The sequence below is a fragment of the Bos grunniens genome, chromosome 24 (genome assembly GCF_055505025.1).
Source record: "Bos grunniens cultivar Pamir isolate PY7600 chromosome 24, Bosgru_T2T1.0, whole genome shotgun sequence".
Lineage (NCBI taxonomy): Eukaryota > Metazoa > Chordata > Mammalia > Artiodactyla > Bovidae > Bos > Bos grunniens.
The window spans coordinates 59,996,209-60,022,167 of NC_141188.1; the positions used below are offsets into that span (position 1 = coordinate 59,996,209).

The following is a 25,959-nucleotide window of genomic DNA, read 5'->3' on the forward strand; positions in this document are numbered from 1 at the left end:
TCAGGGTTGGCTTTGTAGTTTTTCTGCGCCCGGCAGCTGGTCCCCAGCTGTTGGCTGTCCCTGGCTGATGGCCACAGTGTCCACCCTTTTTAGAATATCAGGTTACATGGGAGAAGCACTACCTGCTGAGCTCCCAGCAGCCCCGGTCCCTTCCTCTCCCTGCAGTTCTTGGACCAGATCATTTGCCCTGGGAGCCCCCTCCCCGTCTGGAGACTGCCCAGGTCCAGCTGATCTCTCCAAAGAGAGAAGTGTTCCTGCCTCTCTCCCCTCCTGAGGGGGCGAAGCTGGGCCCTGAGCTCAGGGAGATGCCAGCAGCTTCGGGGCCTACCGGGGTTGGATACGGGCCTGAAAGGCCTCCCCCACCGCTTACAGAAGGCAGTGACCGACACTCAGGTGGATCACATCCCTAAGCCATCAGACGTCTCAGCTGAATCCAGTCAAAAGAATACAAATGAGTTGCTCAAACTCTCTGAAGAAAGGTCAGCACCTAAAAGGCCTCCACTGGGCATACTAAAGGCAATAAAAATGAACAACTAGAAAACGGTTCTCCATGCTCTCCATTTCTGTTTTTCACCTGATTGTGAACCAAGTAACGGCTCACGCGCAGGCATGGGGCCCCAGGCTCTGCTTTCGGCAGCACCGAGGTGGACTGCTGCCTCACTCAGAAGCGTTTCGTGTTTTTATTCAGCCCGTTCGTTTTCCTTGGGGGAACCCAGTGCATCTGGCCTCATCGCTGTCCCTCCTGGTTTGGTCTTAGCTGGTCCCTGAGTCCTGCCCATCTGTCCATGAGCATGCCCCCTCTGTGCTGGGTGCTGAGCTTCTCCCGGTTCACGAGCAGCTCGTGAGCCTTGCGGCCAACAGGCACTGCGGTTCACTGGGTCCCCAGGGGTGTGCCCTTCTGTCCTTTCTCTCACCCAGATCCCACCTGCTATTCACACACATGCCATGTCCTGTCTGTAGCTTCCGGAGGAAACTTGTCGGTTCCCAAGTGCCTGCCTGCCCATCCACCCACCCACCCATCCATCCATCTATCCATCCATCCCTCCATCCATCCATCTGTCCATCCATCCATCTGTCCATCCATCCATCTACCCCCCCCACCCATCCACCTGTCCATCCATCCATCTGTCCATCCACCCATCCACCCACCCGTCCGTCCATCCGTCCATCCATCCATCCACCCGTCCATCCATCTGTCCATCTGTCCATCCATCCATCCACCCGTCCGTCCATCCGTCCATTTGTCCATCCATCCATCCATCCCTCCATCCATCCATCCATCCACCCACCCACCCATCCATCCACCCACCCGCCTGTCCATCCACCCATCCATCCATCCATCCATCCACCCACCCGTCTGTCCGTCCGTCCATCCACCCATCCTTCCATCCATCCATCCACCCACCCACCCATCCACCCATCCATCCGTCCATCCGCCCGTCCATCCATCCATCCATCCACCCGTCCGTCCGTCCATCCATCATCCATCCCTCCATCCACCCATCCATCCATCCATCCATCCATCCACCTGTCCATCCATCCATCCACCCGTCCGTCCGTCCATCCATCATCCATCCCTCCATCCACCCATCCATCCATCCATCCATCCACCTGTCCATCCATCCATCCACCCGTCCGTCCGTCCATCCATCATCCATTCCTCCATCCACCCATCCATCCATCCATCCATCCACCCACCCACCCACCCACCTGTCCACCCATCCACCTGTCCACCCATCCACCTGTCCATCCATCCATCCACCCACCCGTCCGTCCGTCCGTCCATCATCCACCCTTCCGTCCATCCACCCACCCATCCGTCCGTCCGTCCATCATCCATCCTTCCGTCCATCCATCCACCCGTCCACCCATCCACCTGTCCATCCATCCATCCACCCACCCGTCCGTCCGTCCATCCATCATCCATCCCTCCATCCACCCATCCATCCACCCACCCACCCACCCACCCACCTGTCCACCCATCCACCTGTCCACCCATCCACCTGTCCATCCATCCATCCACCCACCCGTCCGTCCGTCCGTCCATCATCCACCCTTCCGTCCATCCACCCACCCGTCCGTCCGTCCGTCCATCATCCACCCTTCCGTCCATCCACCCACCCATCCATCCGTCCGTCCATCATCCATCCTTCCGTCCATCCATCCACCCGTCCACCCATCCACCTGTCCATCCATCCTCCGTCCACCCGCCCGCCCGCCCACCACTGCGGGGTGCCCCTCTCGCCTACTCACCAGTGTCATTGGGGTACTTGTCTTCCTTGGTGCACGTCCTGCCGTCTTCCTCTTGGACGTAGCCCTCCCGGCACTCACAGCGGTAGCTGCCCACGGTGTTGACGCAGATGTGCGCGCACAGCGTCTCGTTGCTCGTGGCGCACTCATCGATATCTGGGTTTGAACCAAATGCAGAGAACGCTTAGTCTCAAAGAGACCACTTCTGACACAAGAGGCCTGGCCCCTCTGCTAATGTCGGCAAAGGCCACTCTGCCAGACCTCTGTCGCCAGAGCATGGGAGAATGCGGGAAGCTAGAGACGCAGGCCGACCGGACAAGAGCACTTCCGGCAAGGTCACCATGGTAACAAACGGATGGTTGATGGGCTTCCTGTGTGGGGCTATGCCGCTACCAGGTCACGTGGCTCGGGGCAGGCAGCACTACACCCTGAAGGTCTCACTGGAGGACTCGGCAGTGAAGTCTGCCCTAAACACTCTGCAGGGCTCCTTGGAAGAGGAAATGAGGTAACGGATGGCAACATGTTTTGGAAAACCACTTTCATAGAAATCACTTCCTACCAAGACCGTAGTGTGCAGAGGGTTTTTACGATCCGTTTCTGACCACAGGCTCCGAACAGCGTGGTGGTGACCTAAGGTCACTGGCTCCTACCCAGTTAGAACTGCTTCTCATAAAGGAAAATAGTCACAGTGGGTCTAATGGACAGAGTTTTCCCAGAAAAGTTCGGCCCCATCGATGACCCAAACAGACCCCTCCTATGAGGCAGAAATGAGCCATGACACCATCAAACAAGGAGCTGGCGAGAGTCCACATGAACCGTGTAGGTCTCAGACCTGCTCCCCTACTGAACTGGTGGAAACCACACCGTCTCCCCGCAGGAGGAGAGAGGGAGGCCCAGACCCCCATCTCCTGCTCATTGGCTGTGGACACCGGGCGGGGGCCAGGACGCAGAGCCCCAGACTGTGCACACGCGTCCAGAGGAGAAGGCCCCGCCCCGTGCTCCAGAATGCCGGCAGCGACCCAGGCATGCCGTGGACCAGCTGCCCGGGACCCACCTCTGGCAGATCCTGTGTGCCTACGAGGGGCACATGGTCGCCTGGGTGCTCCCCACATGGCAGTTCATGCCGTGTCACCTGAGGACTGAGATGTCACAGCCAACGCCTCCTCTGCAGTTACTAGGGTGACTGCCTCTGTCCATGTGCCCTGAGCCCAAGGACGAGGCTGCCTCTACTGTCCGCAGCAGGGAGGACAAGGTTGCCAGGGGAGAGAAAGAGGTGGAACTCTTAGCCGCAGGCCAGTGCTGCTGGCCCCAGGTGAAAAGAACTGGGTACTGGAGCCACCGCAACTGGAATCAGACATGACACCTGGGACCTCAGATGCTGACTGATGGGGGTACCTCGCCCTCCAGAGGAGAGCCCACAGGTCCCCCTTTCTTTGCTGGGTGGTTTCCACTCCATTCCTGGTCAGTGGGAGGTGCCATCCCAGTGCTGCAGGGGAGAGGCCAGGAGACCTACTATCTGGAACATTTCTTAAAATGAGGCTCTCCAGAGCCCCCCTCCCCCACCGGGGCAGAGAAGGGGCTGCTTTATTTTCCACTCCGATCTCCCTTCTGTGTCCCCCGTCCATCTTCGAGCTGAAACGCAAACTTCACTGTGCATTTGCAGATTTCTGCATCTACTCTCGGGAGCTGAGGGGAGACTAGGAAACTTTTTTTTTTTTTTAAAAGCAATAAGCCCGGGTGTTTCTGAGACAGTTTAGCCATGGAAGGACCACACTAAGATACAAGCAGCTCCAGGGACGGAGGACCATGAACCCGCCTCAGACACCTAAGGAGAACAGAGCTGGGAAGGCCAGTGAGAGAGGGTGGCAGGAGCGAGCTGGTGGGGACGGATGTGCTGGCTTTGTCCAGCGGGCCCGGGCAGGCTTCAGCTCCCCCTGACCCACCTCCAGCCTGCCTGCCGTACGGACCCCTCCTCTTCCCCAGTCTCTCTTGCCGGTTGTCCTCTGAGAGAGGCTGCTTCTTGTTTCACTCATTCTGCATTTTCCCATTTCTGCTCACTAATATTCTTTTGTTAACCTTATTCTAGTTTTCATTTGATAATATTCTCCTTCTTGTGTTCTTACATCTCACTGCCAGTGAGGATCTGAGTGGTACCCCATCCCTCAAGGATCCCTCAGTTTTCATAATCATGGTAGAGGCAGTGACCCCTAGAACAGTACCACCGCAACTCCATCCAACACGTACCAGGATGTAAGTACCTCCCCAACTCCATCCAACAAGCAGCAGGATGTAAGTACCCCCCCAACTCCATCCAACAAGCACCAGGATGTAAGTACCCCGCCAACTCCATCCAACAAGCAGCAGGATGTAAGTACCCCCCCCAACTCCATCCAACAAGTACCAGGATGTAAGTACCCCCCCAACTCCATCCAACAAGCACCAGGATGTAAGTACCCCCCCAACTCCATCCAACAAGTACCAGGATGTAAGTACCCCCCAACTCCATCCAACAAGCAGCAGGATGTAAGTACCCCCCCAACTCCATCCAACAAGCAGCAGGATGTAAGTACCCCCCCAACTCCATCCAACAAGCACCAGGATGTAAGTACCACCGCAACTCCATCCAACAAGTACCAGGATGTAAGTACCCCCCAACTCCATCCAACAAGTACCAGGATGTAACCCCCCAACTCCATCCAACAAGTACCAGGATGTAACAGGAGGGATCAAAGTGGCCCCTGGGGTCCCCACTGACGAAGAATGTCCAGTAGGGTCACCAGAAAAAGGCACGTCCTCGGAGCTGGGAAGTAACACGCACCCAGGCAGTATGGCTTCTCCCGTCTCCGGTGCCTCTCCCGGTCATAGCGGTATCCTGGGTAACACGTACACAGCACTCGGCCAAAGTTGTCTGTGCACTGCTGTTCACAGGGAGCCTCGGCACACACATCATAATCTGAAAGAGAAGAGTGTGAGCTCACATCAACCACAGTCACTTGCTAGGCGGAGGCGGGGGCCACCCAGCCATGGCCGGGAACAGACTTTCCAGCAAACTCTCAGCTCAGGGTGAACAGTGATGTGGCCTGCTACACGCAGAGGGAATGAATTCTTCAGTTACAAGGAACCTTCCAGCAGCGCTGCAACAGGTAACCAAGAGTTCAGCATCTCAAAGGTTCAAGGAAAATATCACTTGCGATTTTCCCCTGCATCACCTCGCCATTATTATTTTTTTCTATGAGAGCATCATTACAAACTGTAATAGCTTATTGATTGGCACAATCTATGTAGAATGTGCTTACTACATAAAAGTAACCTCACATTCATCTAGCTCAAAGATCTTCAAATCTAAATACCCAGGTCCTGGGGTAAAAGGAGATTTTCCTTTGGGTACTTGGACACACATAACTTTAAAAAGGTCAATATATAGATATTAAAGTTTCATGTTTATCTAAAAATTTTTTTTCAAGTTTATTCTTGCTAAAAATTGATCTGAGAATTTCCACTGTGGTAAAGAGTTATTTTATTTCTCTTTTGTTGCCTTCCCCCTTTTCTTTTCTAATTGAACAGCTTTCTTAAAATATAATTCACGTAGCACAAAATTCATCCTCTGAATTGTACACATCCTCTGAGTGTTCCTTTTTAATAACACCATGTTCTAGTCCCACGGAGGCTATACCCTTTTTGTATCTCAATGACATATAAACTGTAGTTACTTTGAAGTCTTTTTCTTTCTGCGTGGTGTTTTCTCTAAGACTCTCCCCAACCCCCGCCACTGTATGTTTCTTATTGTAGATTTTCCTCCAATGAGTGGTGATCCTGTTTGGACATCTGCTGTAACTGATTCATGGTTAAATAGAATAACTGAAAAAAAAAAAAAAAGTTATAGCTAAATGGAAGTGAAGCTACAAAACGAGCTAAATAGAAGACTACAAAATTGGCCAAGCAGAAGCTTTGTGCATGCAGCAGATTTTGTAAACATTGGGCTTCATTTAAATGATTTGGCTGGTACATTTCAATGTTAGTTTCTTTAGGACTTTCCCCTGCGTTTTTCAGAATGTCCAGAGAGACATTTCCAAGTCCTTACCTGATAAGTAAATCCTGATCTTGGAACTCATGGGGAGAAGAAGGCTGAGGGTTTCAACATTTAACGTGTAAGCAATCCTTTACTAAATAAACCCTTCCATTTTCAGCATCAGAGCCCTGCCTCCATCTCTGACTGGTACCCTGCAGTCCCAGGACCTTCTGGGTACCCTCTCAAAATTATCAGCATCTCTGGTCTTTTGCTGGTCTTGGAAGGGGCAATATTTCATCTCAGTGGAATGGAAGACAAGTTCCGGGAGTCTGAGTTCTTCCTAAACAGATTTTCAGTCAATTTTCCTGCTCTGACATAATTTTCCACTTTCTGGGACCTCTGTTTCAGGAAACTTTTAGCTTCTCTGACTGCTATTTGTTTCGGTGTCGGTTGGGTTGTTCCTTGGTTTGCCTAGATTCTGGTTAAGGATTCAGCTTGGCCTGTGCTACAGCCTCTTTGCTCTCCAGGTTCCAAAACTGTGTTGCTGTTCTCTCCTCTTCCTTTGTATTTCTGGGTTTATGTGTCTTTTGTGAACCCCCTGGTCTCCACGATACACCTTTCCCCTGACCTATTTTGCAGGATTTCTGGAGGTGGCAAGATTAGTGAATTTATTCAACTTTCCCTTTTTAATGCTGATTTTCCAGCGACTACCAGCTTTCTGCCATGTAGCTTTATTGCTACAATTTCTCTATTTTCACTGGTTCTGTTTCTCTTGTTACCCTTCTCCGATCTTCAGAGCCTCCCTTGTAAATCCTCAAGACTCTTCCCCCTTAAATCCATTCTGTGTAACAGCACCAGGCCTGTACTATTCTGAAAGCATAGCTCTGTGTGTGTCAGCACCTAGCTCAAAAAGCCTGTAAACTATGCTCACTAACATTACATATAAATGGCTCACTCTTGCATTTGAAGTCTGGTATTCTATCCCCGAGACCAACACTTTCAACCTTAAGACTCATCAATGAATTCCTTATGCTTCAATAAGGAATATATTCTCTTCCTCATCATCCCTTATCACACCCATGGCTTCTTCAGTTCAGTCGCTCAGTTGTGTCCAACTCTTTGTGACCCCATGGACTGCAGCATGCCCAGCTTCCCTGTCCATCACCAAGTCCCAGAGTTTACTCAAACTTATGTCCATTGAGTCAGTGATGCCATCCAACCATCTCATCCTCTGTTGTCCCCTTCTTCTCCTGCCCTCAATCTTTCCCAGCATCAGGGTCTTTTCCAGTGAGTCAGTTCTTCCCAACAGGTGGCCAAAGTACTGGAGCTTTGGCTTTGGCATCAGTCCTTCCAGTGAATATTCAGGACTGATTTCCTTTAGGATTGACTAGTTGGATCTCCTTGCAGTCCATAGGACTCTCAAGAGTCTTCTCCAACACCACAGTTCAAAAGCATCAATTCTTTGGTGCTCAGCTTTCTTTATAGTCCAACTCTCACATCTGTACATGACCACTGGAAAAACCATGGCCTTGACTAGCCAGACCTTTGTTGGCAAAGTAATGTCTCTGCTTTTTAATATGATGTCTAGGTTGGTCATAACTTTCCTCTCAAGGAGTAAGCATCTTTTAATTCCATGGCTGCAGTCACCATCTGCAGTGATTTTGGAGCCACAAAAAATAAAGCCTGTCACTGTTTCCATTGTTTCCCCATCTATTTGCCATGAAGTGATGGGACCGGATGCCATGATCTTAGTTTTCTGAATGTTGAGTTATCACACCACTTTTTCACTCTCCTCTTTCACTTTCATCTTCTTACCCTGACACTTTTGTGTGTTCTGTTTTCAGCCTCTATAATGTCCAATCAACCCTCTGCTCTTACTCTCAGCATTTCATTACTGTGCCTACCCTATCGAGTTCAAATGTCACTTCTTTAAGAAGACTTCTTGAAGTCCTCCACAGAGTCTAGTGTCTGTATAACCAATCACACAAGACTGGATCTGCTCTGCCATATCTGCTGGGGGCCCGCTGTGTGCAGGGCTCTATTTTAGGAGGCACGCTGCAGGGTGAGGAGAAGCACAAGGTCTGAAGCCAACCCTCCCCACCTGCCACCCTCTCTGTGATCCTGAGGTCTTTAAGCCTCAGCTTCCTTACCTGCAAAACAGGGATAACGTTAAGACCAGCTTCATGCTGCTTTAAGGAAGATTAAATTGGGCGATGCAGTAAGTAAAAGCTTTACCTGTTCTTTAGCTTCTTTTACTACTATTATGATTGACTGTCTGGATATCTGACAGGGACTGTCTTCCCTGGAGTAACCAGCACTATTTTCTTCCTACAGTTTGTGCTCAATTAGTAATTGTTGAACCAGAACAAGTTTGATTAGCCTATCATCTGGCCGATGTAGAAAACACTTATAGCAGGGGTTGGCAAACTTTTTCTGTAAAGGGGCCAGATAATACTTTTGGTTTTGCAGGCAGGCCTTTGTTGCAGCTACTCAACTCTGCTGTTGTAGGGCAAAGGTAGCCATAGACAATATTTAAGTACATGGGTATGTCTGTGTTTTAATAAAGCTTTATTTACAAACACAAGTGGTGGGCCACATTTGGCCCACAGACACAGCTGCTGAAACTTAAACAAATGTGAGGCAACGGCACTTTTAAAATTGCAGCTTCTCCTCCCTAGAATATTTGTTTAGAAATTCTAGTCTCCTTTTACTATCTGTGATGGCTAATTTTAAGTGTTAATCTGGCTAGGCCACCGTGCTGAAATATCTGGTCATTTTTCTATAAGTTTCTGTGGAGTTTTTTTTTTTTTTTTTAATGAGATTAACATTTAAATCAGTAGATGTTGAGTAAAGCAGATTGCCCCTACTGTGGGTGGGTCTCATCCAATCAACTGAAGGCCTAAATTAAAAAAACGATGGCCCTCCATTGATAGAGAGGGACTTCTGCCAGCAGCTGGCCTTCAGACTCAAACTGTAACTCTTCCCTAGACCTCCAGCCTGCTGGTCTAGTCTGCAGATTTTGGACTTGCATGCCTCTATAATCTCATGAGCCAATTCCTTAAAATAAATCTCTCTGTTTCTTTGGAGAATCGTGACTAATACACCATCTCTTCTGAAATCCTACACTTCGCATTCTTTGGAAACAGAAAACTTTATGATTAAAGATTTCTTTAGTGATAAACACAAACAAACAGACACTGACTTATTCCCACAGAGGAAAACAAATCAACTTTAAAAAATGTTCCAGTGAAAAGCGATGGAACAGAGAGCTAGTTGTGGCAAAGCAACTTTCAGCACTCGGACAACTTTTCCTGGAAATACTCAGTTCTAAATTAAATTAATCCTGGGTGCTGATAATGTCTTACTGTAGAGTGAGGGAGACTGGTTTTAGGCTTAGATGTTAGAAACCACAACACCTATTCTTTAAAGAAACTCGAAGCGTGTGGTATCCATGTAATGTGTTTTTCATCAGGTAGGGCAAGGTCTCTAACTGAGATCTCAAACTGATGGGCCAAGACTTAATTTTCTTTCCATATCTACCAAATTGAAATATAAAGGACTCAGCTGGTGACAGAGAGAAGCTGCTTATAAAAGAACCCAATTATTTTGACTTTTGTGGTTTTTTCCCCCCACCAAGCTCTGACAAAACTAGCTGGCAGTGAGAATTTCTGTCTTGGAGAGACCTACATAAACCAAAATACATGAAGAAATTTCCTAACAAACCTTCCCAAAGCAGCTTTCTCAGAGTCAGCAGCTATGGTTTAATGAACTCTTCTGCAAAACAGGGCAATAAACAAGAAGGATTCATTGAACTCTAACTGATAAAAAAATTGCTCCCTATGAGATAATGCAATGTAATTAGCTTGGCTGGGCTCCAAGTCCTCTAAAGCGACCTGGATTCTTGGCCAACAATGAAGCAAACCATTTCACATCACCTGTCCCCAGCCCAGCCCAGTGCTGGCAAACTAATCACAGGGTCTCCCCACAGTTCTTAGTGTTTTCCACGTCAGCGTTCTGCCTGGAATCCTTTGCAATTCTTTCTCCTACTTGTCCAAGTCCTGCCTTCCTCATAACCTAACTCCAATCTCCTCTCCTTCTTGAGACCACCTGTGACCATCCTGGTCTTTGGGGCTATGTGCACCTCCCCCCCCCCCTGCAATATATATGTCTCTATTATGCATATTGCAGTTATCAGTGATAGCAGCAACCACAATTTATCAAGCACCGAGTCAGCCTCTGTTCCAAATAGTTTACATGTGGTAATACTCTTAAAACCACCACAAGTCAAGAATTAGCATTTTCTGCAAAAACTTAAGTTTTAGAAAGTCATATGCCCAAGGTCATGGCTAGCAGGATGTGTATTATGGACTGAATGTTTGTGTCCTCTTGAAATTCATGTTGAAATCCTAATTCCATGATGTCAAGGTATATTAGGAGGTACAGGCCTTTGGGAGATTATTATATCAGAAGGGTGATGCCCTCATAAGTGGGATTAGTGCCCTTAGAAGAAAGACTCGAGAGCATTCCCTTGGCCCTTCCACCATATGAAGACACACGAAGAAGATGGCTGTGTATGAACTAGGGGGTTCACCAGACACTGGGCTTTTGCAGTGCCTTGTCTTGGACTTCCCAGTCTCTGCACAGTCTGAGGTATTTTTGTTACAGCTGCCCAGATGGATATGGCAATGTGGAAGCATGACTAAACCCCAGGCATCTCTGTTTCCACGCCATCCACAACCCAGCATGAGGGTGTGCATCTTAAGGGCTTGGGGCCCATCTGACATCACTGTGTCTCTCCAGTGCTGGGCTGAGCAGGGTTTGCTGATGATTATGTGAAGGGGCTTCAAGTTTAGCTGCTGGAAAGCAGGTAGAGAGGTTGGGAAGAATGGGTGTGTTCTAACTGTGCATGAAATGCCATGTAGGGAATTAGTCTCTACAACACAAAACCTGAAATATAAGAATTACTCAGTATGTGTGTATATTCTGGGTAATGCTTTAGCTAGAGCCTGCCATGTACAATCAAATTGGCATTAGAAGAATTTAAAGCCAAAAAAGAGAGAAATTACACATGCATGCACAGATAACACATACGTCATGTGCAGTACATCTGAACTTCATAGACCTCTGGTGATAGTCATAAACCAGGTGAGAAGACGCAATGACTTTTAGCACATACCTTCTGGGATGCACTGTCCAAGGACAAGCTTATACCCCTTGCAGCACTTCTTCCTAAGAGAGAAACAAAAACACATTCTAAATGTGATCTGTTAGATTAAAAATATTCTTTTCAGTTAGTGGTTTTGAATGAAATAACTTGTGCCTAGGATGAACTGAGGCATAAAGGAAAATCAGAGTAGACGGAGTCTGAGATAAAAGGAAACAATTTTATCAGTACCATATGACCACACCTCTTCCCCACCTAATATATGGCATTAATCCTTTGCATCCTATGAAGTGAATTAACTCTGAGACTTCAAGAAATTTATATTAGATGATTAGTGTGTTATAGGACATCATCCTACAGGACAAGGGTTCACATGGCTTGCTAATAATTAGCTGGTTATAATAGTAGAATAATCATAACACAATGATTGATAATTATTATAGTTAGGCAGCTAGTTACTATCGAGCCTGGGACTGGAGCCCAAGCATTCTGTTATTTGAGTGCAACCCTCCCTTTTTTAAAGACGTGGACCACATAAGGTATCCAAAGAATTCCCAATTATCTGAATTTTAACAGCAGCTGACAGGCATTTACTCATATAAACATCTGAGATGTACATCTCTGCCCTAGAAGTGGTGCTGTCAGTTCAAAATGCAATCTCCAGTGGTGAGATCACATCTCTGGTATGGAACTGTGACCTCCTAACAGACCAACCTCCTCTGCAGATAACAACTGAAAACTATGGAGCAATCAGAAGCCAACAACTACCTGATGATTCTGGAGAGTAAATAAAAGCAGACAGATTTAGGAGGTGAGCTGAAATTTCCAACAAGGAACTGACAGAGGGTAATTTCCCTGCTTTTCAGGGCTTTATCCTGTATGCAGATCACAGATGCCACATGGAAGCTAAAAGTCTGAGGAAAAAAACACAAAACTTGCAGTATTTTTCTGGCCTGATCAAACAGAGGACAAAGACTTGGCATCCAGAGTCATGAGAATTTGAGAAGGGATCCCGGAAAGGAGAGCCCTGAATTCTGTGTATGAACTCTATCCAAGTCTCTGGTAACTCTTCTGTCCATGTGCGTGAGAAGCAGACCCAGAACATCTCAGCTGAAGACAGAAGGGGCTGAAGGAATACTTGAGCTGCCGCTTCTACAGGCCAAATAGTGGTCACTTATTCTAGTTAACTGCTAAAAGAAAAATATCAATACTCTTTGGACTAGCATATCAGGATGCAGGGTCTCAATAACATAACATGTATAAATGTGACCCATTCTCAAGGAAAAAGACAATCAATGGTGCCAGTTTTAAGACAACCCAGAGGGTGGAATTATTAGACACAAACATGCAACTATGATCAATGACATAAAGGAAAATATACTTGCAATGAATGAAAAAGTAGGAAATCTCAGCTCTCCATGTCTCCAGCCTCCATCTTTTCCCTCCCCTTCTCTCCCAGCTGCTTTCTAAGTATGCTCCCCTTTACCACTTCCAACTCAACGTATGTTAATTCAGAGTCCAAGAATCATTGAGAGTCCTATGAGTCCGCCAATCTCAAGAACGCACCGAGATATTTTGAGTTGACTATAATGGTTAAACTACCATGAAAAAACTCTTTGTAGCCATAAATCAGATTCAAGGTTATTCTTATCACAATGTCATTCTCCCTCATTTGCATCTGGATATGCCTTCCAGTGGAGAAGGCAATGGCACCCCACTCCAGTACTCTTGCCTGGAAAATCCCATGGATGGAGGAGCCTGGTAGGCTGCAGTCCATGGGGTCGCTAAGAGTTGGACACGACTGAGCAACTTCACTTTGACTTTTCACTTTCATGCATTGGAGAAGGAAATGGCAACCCACTCCAGGGTTCTTGCCTGGAGAATCCCAGGGATGGGGAGCCTGGTGGGCTGTTGTCTATGGGGTCACACAGAGTCGGACACGACTGAAGCGACTTAGCATAGCATAGCATGCCTTCCAGGTGGAACAGAAAGGGAAAACATTACAGACGCTTCACCAGCTGGGAGTTGGATCACCCGCAACTCATCATGGCACCTGTGCTGACATGCCATCTGTATGTATGAACCAGGGGCGCAGACCACTGATTTGGAAAATTAGGCATTACCTAGATTCCAAAGCAAGTTCTCATTTTCATCAAATGGTCAAAACCTTCAACCAGGTTAGACAAGGCCCTGTGTCTCTTTAGAAGAATGTGACAGACTCAAATGTATTTTTTTCCATCCCATCTTAGTAAAAAATAACAGCATTATTTTCCACTTTTATAAGTCAGTGTAATCTTACTGGTAAGATCCATTTTTGTGAACTGGTCTGCTAGGGGAATGACCACCCACAGGAGAAGCTTAGGCAATCTCTTCTCCAAGCTTTAAAAGTTTACAAGGTTTTTATTAACTATTTTATACAATTTATAAACATCACACCTACTAAGGGAACATTCTGATGCCTAACTGGGTCACAATATCACCTCATTCCTCCTCGCAACATCTCACGTGCAGCCCAGATTCCGCAGATAATCCTATTTCAAAAGCAAAAGAAGTGGGCTTCCGTTATAAAAGCAGTGACATCTGGGATACTCCCAAAGCAGACTTGAGTGAGACAGCTGAGCCCAACCCCATCTCCCAACAAATGGTACATCTGCCTGCCTGTACTGGTCCACTCAATAAAGATTATTTTGAATCTCTCATCAACATATTTTATGTTAAAAAGAAATACATATGTGTATGTCATTTACTGATACAGATGATCTGTGGCAATGTCTAGAGTCTTCTCATTAGACATAATTTCCTAATATCTCCAATGGAATTATAACTTTACTTGACAAGAGAAGTCCATGGGATATCAATTCATGATTATTTTATTTGTAACAGAGGTATTAAGACCTACCTTTACAATCTATGAACTAAACTACCTAGTTTTCCATGGTTTAAAAAGTCCAAGATCCTAACAACCAAAAAGAACACTAGTTTAACAGAAAATCTCACGGTTATTACTGACTGTACTCCTTGAGGCTGCCCTAAAGAAAGCCATCGGAGGAAGAGCAGTGTACCAGATGATTCGAAACTTGAGTGATTCATGAGAAAGTCACATACAGGGGCAAAGCATGTGTTTTTGATACGTCAAGTATAACATCACATTTAAAGATACGGTTCTGTCTGTCTGTTTCTACTTAAATGGCACATCTAAGGTATTGCCTCTGAGATGTTCTATAGCATTTTAAACTTCATACAAATGAATGAAATCCTTATAATCTCTTCTTCTACATCCAAGACATTAAACTGGGGCCCTCTAACCTTTCTGAGCACTTCAAGGGCTTGGGACCATCCACACAGTGGAGCCCAAGGTCACCTGTCATTTGCTTTTTTGTGAAATTAAATAACATACGGATTTGATATGCTTTCCAAAGGCTACGGAGCTCTGTCAGAAAATCTGAGCTTCAGGATGGACCACTTCATTTAAATACCTGCTCAATGAAGAGCTAAGTTCCCCTTGGCTGCTTTTTCTTAACTGCCTAACTAACACCCTCTTCCTGCTCGAGGGAAAGCGCTCTGAGACTCCACTGAACCCGCCTGTTTTCCCAGAGCTCCTGGGAATACAGCATTATTTTGCATGTTAAACAGCCATAAATCATGAGTCACCACTTAAACAATGAAAGAGTCCAAAGCATAACAAGATAAACACTGGCCACACATGTTATACCATTTCAGAGATTACTTACAACACAACTCAGGTAATGATGAAGTTGCGCTGGCCAAACTGAAACCTCCTTGTGCAAGCGCAGACACTTCTCAGATCTAACTGTACTGCATACATGGCTGTGTGGTTTTTATCTTTTAGAAAAACAAACCCAGACAGGAAAAGTGCATGTGGAGTCAGGGGAAACAGTCCTTCTTAATACGCTTCACGTGTCCTAGTGTGGTTTTCCAAACGCAAAAATGCTTTTCTCATTTCTTGGCAAGAGGAAGTGGTGATCAGACGGTTGTTACATAGAAAGGGCGACATCTGGTAATCGGGAAAGTCTGTGGAGGCTTCCCCTGGGTACCCCTGAGTATTAACACACATAAAAAATTCATAAATAAAAATAGTGCAGTCAGAAATATATTCCACCAACCAAGTGTGTGTGAAAGCTTTTGGAAGGAAAAACTAAATCAGGAAAATGAAGATAACAGAGATCTCATCATCCAGCTGTCTGCTGTGTGTTACCAGAGTCTAGAAAAGAAATTTTTTAAAAGCCACTGCCTGCAGAATTACAGGGCTAGTAGGTAAGGTGTATTTCAATACTTGCTCCAGTGAAACAGTAAATCTTTCCAAGATTTACTAGGGGTTTTCTTTGCAAAAGGGCTTAGACCAGATATATCAGGATTTTTAAAACATAAAAGAACTGTACTTTTTAGAGTATTAGTGCTGAGCTGGATGGAGACATAGCTTTGGAGTCAAGCAAGCCTGGTTTACAATTCTGGTTCTGACCTTGAAAGAGCAAGGGGTGTGACCTTAGGGCTCATTTCTTAAACTCTTAAGCTCATTTCTTAAGCTCATTTTTGAGCTTCAGATTCTTCACAGATAAAACAAGAACAATAAAATCTGCTTTATGGAATTAATGCAAGGATTACAGATAAGAAAGGTGCCTACCACAAGGCCTGGTTTGGGGTCAGAAAAGTGTTCTAAGTCACAGCTTTATGAACACCGCAGGAAAACAGCAAAGGCAGCTCTTCCCAGATGCCTTCCTCTTTTAACTCATCACTTTCTTCCACTTCTTAATCAATGGCAGATGCTATTGCTTCCAAAACCAAGAGAGAAGGGGAAGGGAAGGGAGGGAGAGGAACTTCTGATTTCAAAATGATAGAAAAGTAACATTTAGGTCATCTTCTTTTACAAGTTAGCCCCAAATAACCCTGAGAACAAGAAATAAAATGCAAACGCATGTCCCATGGATTTAGGAGAACTGTCTAACTTCAGAACAGAATCTAGTCGTTGCTTGGTAACTGCAGGGGATTGGTTCCAGGAGCCTTCACATACCAACGTCCCCAGAGGCTCTAGTCCCTTACATAAAACAGCAGAGTACAATGAATACAGCTGGCACTCCATATCCACCCATAGATACGGAGTGTCGACTATATACTTACTGAAAAAAAAATCTGTGTATTGAGTGGATCTGTATAGCTCAGACTCATGTTGTTCAAGGGTCAACTGAACATAAACACGGCCCTTGGATGGAAGGATGGGAAGTAATTTTGCAGAGTGAAGTAACATGAAACCTAAGTGTCTCCAGAGGAGGTGATCATGGAGAGGCAGCCAACCCAGGCTGCAGAACCTCAAAACCTTTGATGGCTGCGATAAGCCATCAAAACTGGAGATCCCAGTTACTGGGGAAAGCGGAGGCCAGAAGACAGCAAGATGGCCTGCAAGTCTGGTAAGAAGTTAGACTTCCTGTTCCTACCCCAAACACAAGAAGTTAGCCTGATACCCTTGCCTACTGGGCAAGAGGGAGGAGATATATTCTTTTGGAAAACTATATCCAAGAAGTTCAAGACTAGGACACAAAATCAGAGAACCAAGCAGCATCTAACCCACTCCTGGGTAGATGACCCTGCCCAGGCACACACAGGTCTCAAATGCTTTTCAAAGAGCCCTTTAGGATACATGCAGTCCAATGCTCACTGCAGCACTGTTTACAATAGCCAAGGCATGGAGGCAACTTAAATCTCTGGTGACAGATGAACAAAGAAGATATGGTACATAAATACAATGGAATGTTACTCGGCCACTAAAAAAGGATGAAATAATGCCATTTGCAACAACATGCATGGACCTGGAGATCGTTATACCGAATGAAGTAAATCAAAGACAAATGTCATATGATATTGCTTATGTGTGGAATCTAAAAAAAATTATACAAATGAACTTATTTACAAAACAGAAACAGACCCACAGACATAGACAACAAACTTATGGTTACCAAAGGAGAAAGGTGGGATGGGAAGAGAGGGCTACAGTGAGAGTCTGGGACTGACTGACACACCCTACCGTATTTAAAACAGATAACCAGTAAGGACCTGCTGCACAGCACGGTGAAACCTGCTCAACATTCTGTAATAATTTAGGGGAAAGAATTTGTAAAAGAACAGATATATGTATAACTGAATCACTTCGCTGTACACTTGAAACTAATACAACATTGTAAATCAATAACAAATTGTAAAAAATGATGACTTTCAATTTAATATTTCATTCCAAGACAATGAAGCTCTCTTGGTGATGTTGTCTAAAGGCAGATGGATGGTGGCCTCCTCACGTCTTCAACTAGTCAGTCCTAAGTGAAGACAGATGAGACAGAGACAGTGCAGAGCCAATGTGCATCATGTATTCTTACCAGCCCAACCAAACTGTGCCTGAGCAGGGAGTTCACGAGAAACTTCTGCCAGGAAGAACACAGAACATGAATCCCTTGGGACAGTATTAAAGGCCTGAGCATCTAAAACAATGGAAACAGTGACAGACTTTATTTTCTTGGGCTCCAAAATCACTGCAGATGGTGACTGCAGCCTTGAAATTAAAAGACACTTGCTCCTTGGAAGAAAAGCTATGAGCAACCTAGACAGCATATTAAAAAGCAGAGACATTACTTTGCCAACAAAGGTCCAACTAGTCAAAGCTATGGTTTTTCCAGTAGTCACGTACAGATACGAGAGTTGGACTATAAAGAAAGCTGAGCACCAAAGAATTGATGCTTTTGAACTGTGGTGTTGGAGAAGACTCTTGAGAGTCCCTTGGTCTGCAAGGAGATCAAACCAGTCAATCCTAAAGGAAATCAGTCCTGAATATTCATTGGAAGGACTGATGCTGAAGCTCCAGTACTTTGGCCACCTGATGGGAAGAACTGACTCACTGGAAAAGACTCTGATGCTGGGAAAGATTGAAGGCGGGAGGAGAAGGGGATGACAGAGGATGAGATGGTGGGATGGCATCACCGACCTGATGGACATGAGTTTGAGCAGGCTCCAGGAGTTGGTGATGGACAGGGAAGCCTGGCATGCTGCAGTCCATGGGGTCAAAAAGAGTTAGACACAACTGACTGAACTGAATTGAACATCTGAAAGTCATCCTGGATTTTTTAGTAAACCTTGGGGTGAGGAAGCATTCCTGTCTTCCTTTTAACCTTCTTCATTTGTGGAAACTTTTATTGAGCTTTGTACAACTTTGTGGGAGCTAGCAGAATTCCTTTCACACCAGATGACTTGAGAACAGAGTCCATAAAATGACTCACCTCCCAACTAGACATGCTTGATTTGAGCCTTTTAACCAGAAAGTGCTCCTCCCAGGCAAACAGAATAATATCACAGAATTTTGAGAGACTTGCGGTTTTGAAAGATGGATAAGGAGTCACGTTCAGGAGCATGTTTGAGCAGATAGGCACCTGGCAGGACTTGCTTACCCCAGAAACTGAGCAGTTATATTTTGGACAAACTGAAACAATTAGGTTTCAACCCAACTGCTTTTGATCAAGTCGCCTGGAATCAATATACAGTATTTATTAAGAAATTGCTTCAGGAATTTAGTGTATTATTTAATAAGATGTTCACTCTTATTTTTTCCACCTCAAATAACTGGTTTAATAGGCTTGCCTCAGAGAGGATTTTAATGGACCGATTCTTTGGATTTGTAGGATGTGTTTAAACCAGTGCATCTCTGCTCACACTTTTTCCTATGTTTGCCAATTTTCAGAGGCACTGAAGGCTGTAAACTGTCCTCCTGTGTGGATCACTGTCCATGGACAAAGCATGCAAAATGGAAATAATTCCTGACAGCAACATGGCTCATTGTATGCAGGGACACTGTAGGACCCAAAGCCCTCGTCATTGATTTCATCTTTACTCTATTCTTAACTCTCTAAGCATTCTAGGAACACCTACATGGTTATTAGTAATATTCTATGGTGGCATTCATCAAGAAAATCCTAACTTCAGGCACTGAAACATTCATGATAAATGGAGCAACTCAAGTCATCTGTTACCATGGCTCTCCTGAGGTTTCCTGACCGCTCCTCTGCCTTCTCCTCCCACTCCGGGGTTTCCCTGCAGTTCAGACTTTGTTCCCTCACTGCTCTCACTTTGCTTAATAATAACTTATTTATTGAAGTATAGTTGTTTTACCATGTCACATTAGTTTCAGATGCAGAACACAGTGATTCAATATTTTTATAGATTATATACCATTTAAAGTTATTATAAAATATTGACCTTATTTCTGAATGACTGTAACAAAACAGAAGCACACTCCTCTGTTTCTTCAAAGGGTGACTTTGGCCTGAGGATCTCAATTCTCACCTCTCTGACACCTCAACTGCAAACCTGCAGGCATCTTCCTTGCCTTCATTTTGCTTGCTTGTATTTTCTAAGTTGTCCACAATTATCAGGCGTTACTTTTCATAGCAACAACAACAAGTTATATTTTCAAATGAAGAGAAAAATTAACTTCTCACTGTCAGTGTGGAATAAACAGCAACCTGGATGGAGCCAGAGCTCAAAGGCAAATAACCCATAAGCTTGTTTCTAAATATGGCCTTTATTTTTTTCCCCTAGTAAAAGCACTGTATTACCCACAACCCCTGCATTTTCAGAAAGTCATTACTGAGGCAGATACAGCTAGCTGTTCCTCCTTATCTATTTTCTCTTTTTTCCCCCTGTTGTTACAAAAGCCCAAATTATAGCTAGGCACATAACCACCCAGAATAAAGGAGACATTTCCCACCTTCTCATCCCCCAGAATGAAGGAGGCATTTCCCACCTTCTTGTCCCCCAGAATGAAGGATGCATTTCCCACCTTCTCATCCCCCAGAATGAAGGAGGCATTTCCCACCTTCTTGTCCCTCAGGCACGGCCTTGTGAATAAGCCTGGCCAATGGGATATGAGCAGCCATGCTGTGCCCAGCTTTCAGGTGTCACCCTTAGGTGGAAGGGGCACACACCCTCTCCTTTTGCCTTCTCATACATGGGAGCGTGGCCAGTGGGGGTGCGCCATCTTGGGCAATGAAATGCACGCCTCAGCAATGAGAGGATCAATATACAAGGAGGTGAGTGCACGGTGCCATCCAGCCACCATGAGCTAAGGATGACTGAACAGTTTTGTGCAAGAGCAACACACTTCCATCTTGTTTAAGCTATTATTTTTTGTTTCACTACAGGAGCATAGGACACCTCTCCCTCCCTGAAAGTAAAATAACTGAAGGAAATAAAGCCATGGAAGAAAGGCTACTAAAATGCAAGGTTAGTCAGCTAAGCGGTGCCTGGAGAAGATGCAGCCATTCATTCTGCTCCAGTAACAACTGTGCATGGAGCCCTTGAGCCTTATGAAATGCAAATGTCTGAACCTTCCTTGCAAATTACCCAAAGCTAAAGAACTCTCTGCTTTGACAGGGCTACGATCCTAGTTTCCACACAGTGGGCAGAGTCTCCTGGGTGCTCAGCCCCCTTTCCTGCACTTCACCATGAACATGAGGCATTTCCAGACAGAGCTCAGTGCAGGAACATGTAAACACAATTTGCTGATTCAGATTTCTGCCTGGGGTCAGTCATTCAGGAATTAAATGAGGAAGTCTTAGAGATCTTACTTGTAATGACTTTGAAAGACAGAAGGGACCTGATATGAGATCCTTTCTTAGGTTAATTAATCATGATATGATATATTCCATACCTTAGACATATAAACCCTTATGGAAAACAAAATACAACTGACATTACTTCAGGTCTAAGACCGTGGAGGGAGAAACTCACAACAGCAAAAGCGGGATTGATGCCTCCAGATCATTTACAGGTGAGAGCAGGGCTCCTGTATTTGTTTAAGATACCAAACTACACAAACAATGATCCAATGTCCCACCAGAAATTTCAGTTGAGTTCAGAACTGGAAGCACTAAGCTTGATTTCATTCAACTAACAGTTGAGTGCTTATGATACACCAAGCCAAGCAATCGCCATAGATTATCTATTAGTTCCCCCCTCACTGCAACTAGAGAAGGCCCACATGCAGCAGTGAAGATCCAGTGCTGCCACAGAATAAATACATAAAAATTTATAAATTAAAAAAAGAGAGATTGTGACAAAGTAGTTAAAAAGGCTACTGAAATAGTTGAGGCAAAAGATTAAGAGGGTTTAAAACAGGGAAATGGGAAATGAAAAATGAGAACAGATTTTAAAGAAATGTCGGAGATAGAAATCTATAGGATTTCCTAACACACTGGATGTGGGGGAATAAGAAAAACCGGGATGTCCGAGACTAGAGACTGACTGTAGTGTAGCTGCCTGGAAAATGAGATCATCATTAACTAAAGTAGTTTAAATCAGAAAGGAACTAGATACAGAAGATTATAATAGCATGAATTTTGGGAAGACTAGAAGGTATTAATGACATTCAGTTTAGACATAACTGCCCAGAATGTGAGGTCTAACAGCTCAAGGACGAGGCGAGAGAGGAAGTGTGCTGGTGACAGCCTTTACAGGGGCAGGTGAAACACAGCATTGGATAAAAACAAGTCGATGACAAGGACCTGATCTGGGGAGGTCTCCTGGAAGAACTGGGCTGAGTAAGCAAGCCAGAGAGGAGAAGAGAAGGACTAGTCAGAGAAATGACGCCGGGGAAGCTGACAAAGTAGACAGACGAGCTCGAGTAAACCTCTGCCCTGGCTCCGGGTCTCTGCTCCCCACTCCAGGAAATAAAGGGCGTTGGGCTGGGGTGATCTTTAACGTCCTCCCTAGCTCTCAGGGTGCTGACAATGCCTGGATCTTCACTGTGGTCATGTGGGTGTCTACTCTGTCAAAACTCACTGAAATGTCCACTGAAAACTGCAGTCTTTTTACCAAATGTAACTTATACTCCATTGAGGATGATTAAAAAAAAAATCCTGTCTCTAAGGAATAATCCATTTTAGGCAAAACTATGAATGACAGTATGAAATAGTCCATTTCTGAGCACTTCTTCATCAGAGAAAAATATGGGTCAAAAGATTGCATACCCTCAATCCCCACAGGAAAAAGAAAACCACCATGAATTAGGAGAACTTGTTTTAAGAAATCAGTCCCCAATCATTCCGGACATTGGTGTGAGTGAGCTGGCATCTTGAAATGTTTTGCAAACACATGGGAAAATAATGAGAACTTCCGGTGGCCTCTCAGACATGGCACGAGTGGTTGGTTTTACAGGACGGTCCAGGAGCCTCAGGGAAGCAATGTGGCTCTCTTAGGACCTAGAGCTCAGTAAGAACCTCTAGACAAATTCTCAAGTGGTGGTTCTCAGGAGTTTAACATGTGTGGGCCAACACATGTCTCAACTTGATAAGGATATCTAAGGTGCAGTGATGGATATTCCTGGTGCGAGGTACAGGACTTCCCTCATAGCTCAACTGGTAAACAATCTGCCTGCAATGCAGGAGACTGGGTTTGATTCCTGTGTCGGGAACATCCTCTGGAGAAGGAAACCTTTTTATTTATTTTGCCTTTTATCTTTTTTCTTGCTTTTTCACACTGTTTAGAACTTTTTTTGTTGTTTTTTACTTTTTATTTTATATTGGAACATAGCCGATTAACAATGCTGTGATAGTTTCAGGTAGACAGCAAAGGGACTCAGCAATACAAATACATGTATCCATTTCTCCTCTAAAGGGTGTACCCATTTTTAAAACACTTAAGCTCCTTGATGCCTAAAGCTTCATGTAACCAGAAAGGAGAGGCTGCCCGCCCACATCCCTGTGTCGAGTCTATTATGGAGCCTGCCATTTATTATACTTTCCTTTGTGTGTGTGTGCAAGTTTTAAGAGGCTGTGCCTCAGAAAAACAAGTGCGATCCATGACAACAAGGTATCATTTGGGATTCTACAAGACAAGTCGCTCTGTAGAGACTGTTTTGGGAATCACGGGAGGACGTGTATGTCTCTATCGTCATACACAACACAGTCTGCCTCCTTTGACTGTCCATGAACTCCTCCAGGGCAGAAATCAAGTCTTATTTGCCCTGAGCACTTAGTCCACTGACTGAAAGATCAGATGGTCCACACATTTTGGCTGAACTGAACTTGGCCAGAACCCTTTCCTTGGGGAAAAAACTATCCAAGAAGCTATTTACAAGTTACGGGTAATGGTTTTATCTTCCCTTTTCTTTAAAAAAAAAAAAAAAATCTTTCCTGGCCTCCTGTGTGCTCTCATGCTTCCTTCCCTCCTCCCTTTCTGTATTAAGAGGTGGAGAAGAAATTAGGGACTTGGAGGAGAAATTCCAGTCTTCTTGCCTGGAAAATCCCATGGACAGAGGAGCCTGGCAGGCTACAGTCCATGGGGTCACAAGAGTCAGACACGACTTAGCAACTAAAATACCACCAGGAGCAATGAGAAGAGACTGAGAAGTGTTTTACCCCAGTAATGTCTCTTGCATGAAATAATGACAAATCAATTGCCTCCGGGGGCCGAAGTTATTCACCTTTTCCGGAGTAAATAACACATGCTCTGCTGCTTCTGCTGCTTGTGATGGAGAGTTGGGAGACTCAGATAGGCTAGGCAAGTTGTCTAAGACAGCTCGGTGGTGCTGCTGGAACCAGAATCCAGGAGATGCTCGGCAACTTGGCCCCCGGTCCAAACTAAACTGTCCCAGGACATTAATTTTGGATCCTGAGTGGAAGTATTGGCCTTGGCCTGTCAGAGGCCTAAATGAATCCAAACTATTAGGAAACAGAAAAACATGAGACACTGAATGGTATCACAGTTATGGACAACTATTTTGAAGTCAGGCAGAACCGAGTTTGAAACCTGATTCTACCAATTCCTCTTTCACGAATTGATACAAGTTTATATACAAACTTATACTTCAGTTTCTTCTGAAAAATGCAGTATCAGTATATACTTCCTTAAAGGCAATGGCACCCCACTCCAGTACTCTTGCCTGGAAAATCCCATGGGCGGAGGAGCCTGGTAGGCTGCAGTCCATGGGGTCGCTAAGAGTTGGACACGACTGAGCGACTTCCCTTTCACTTTTCACTTTCATGCATTGGAGAAGGAAATGGCAACCCACTCCAGTGTTCCTGCCTGGAGAATCCCAGGGATGGGGGAGCCTGGTGGGCTGCCGTCTATGGGGTCGCATGGAGTCGGACACGACTGAAGCGACTTAGCAGCAGCAGCAGCAGGGTTATTTTTAATATTAACTGAGATGGACAAAGTACTTGGTATATGACCTGTTATATAGGAAATGGCTAATAAAGGGACATGGATAATGACAGCAGTAGAAACAGTAACAGCAGTGGTGGTTATTATTGTTGTTACTCTTCTGTGTTCCTTCAACATTGGAGGTTAAAGTATATAGTAAATGAATGTAAGTTATGATGAAACACTGTGAAGCTCTGGAAAGACTGGAAGATTAAACAGTATGTTAGTTTACACTGAATCAACAAATAATTGAATATGACCCAGGGAAGTCACAGATGCACGTCCTTGAAGTAGAAGGAATCCTAAGATAAAAAGAGCTTCCACAATCATTTGTGCAAAGACATGGAACATAAGAAATGTTCAACGACAACATTACCTCTGAAAATAATAAAATGCTCAGGATGTCAAAAAGCACTCAAGTCCATCCCAGATTATCACAGGACAGGACAGGTCCAGCCCGGTGTGGTCTGGGAATTTTTCATGGACTGGGATTGGAATCTAACAGGATGATTAAGCTGTATCCCAGCAGGGATGGGAATGGAAGGCCACTCAGGGCAGAGGCAGGGCACCCAGAGGTGTTGGTTTTCTTGGCCTTAGGGATGAAGCACCGAGAGATCTTTGTCACACGGTAGTAGAAGGCTGTGCCTTAGTAGCGAGACTCCTGAATTATGCAATACCCTCAAGCCTGGTAGCTCAGACAGTAAAGTATCTGCCTGCAATGTGGGAGAACCGGGTTCAATCCCAGAGTCAGGAAGATCCCATGGAGAAGGGAATGGCAACCCACTCCAGTATTCTTGCCTGAGGAATTCCATGGACAGAAGAGTCTGGGGGGTTACAGTCTATGGGGTTGCAAAGAGATGGACATGACTGAGCAACTAATACACACACACCCTCAGGCCAGAGCTGACAGGCACTGCCTGGCTGTCCAGCCCCTTCTTAGGGAAAACCACTTCATCTGCACTGGCTTCTGGACAGGTGGCCTGGATCGCTGGTCCTACTTTGCACCAAGAGGCAGTGCTCTTGCCCCTCTAGGTGGAGAAGCCTGGGAAGGGGCCCGAACCGTGGGCGGTCAATCCAGCCGAGCCAGGCTGGGGCCTGGGACCCTCTGCTGCAACGCTTGCACCCGGGCTCACCTCTTACCGAGCTTCAAAACACAGAGACTGTCTGGGGCTGAAAATACAGAGACTGTCTGGGGCTGAAAATACAGAGACTGTCTGGGGCTGAAAATACAGAGACTGTCTGGGGCTGAAAATACAGAGACTGTCTGGGGCTGAAAATCACTGTGCGCACGTGCAGTAGGGCAGCTCTGGACCAGAAGATACAGAGAGACGAAGAAACCCAG

General features: G+C 45.4%; 1 protein-coding gene across 8 annotated transcripts in view; it reads right to left on the bottom strand.

Annotated features, from left to right (window-relative positions):
- The window catches only part of CCBE1 (collagen and calcium binding EGF domains 1), a 240,068-nt gene that overhangs the window by 32,961 nt on the left and 181,148 nt on the right, over positions 1-25,959 (bottom strand). For all 8 annotated transcript variants that reach the window (XR_015153575.1, XR_015153573.1, XR_015153574.1 and 5 more), the window contains exons 3-5: positions 11,436-11,488; positions 5,069-5,203; positions 2,254-2,406 (exon numbers count right to left, since the gene is read on the bottom strand). Coding sequence is in view for 4 of the 8 variants with exons in the window: in XM_086372474.1 (XP_086228600.1) it covers positions 2,254-2,406; positions 5,069-5,203; positions 11,436-11,488 (341 nt within the window). In the remaining 4 variants the exon portion in view is untranslated. The remainder of the gene's footprint in view (positions 1-2,253; positions 2,407-5,068; positions 5,204-11,435; positions 11,489-25,959) is intronic.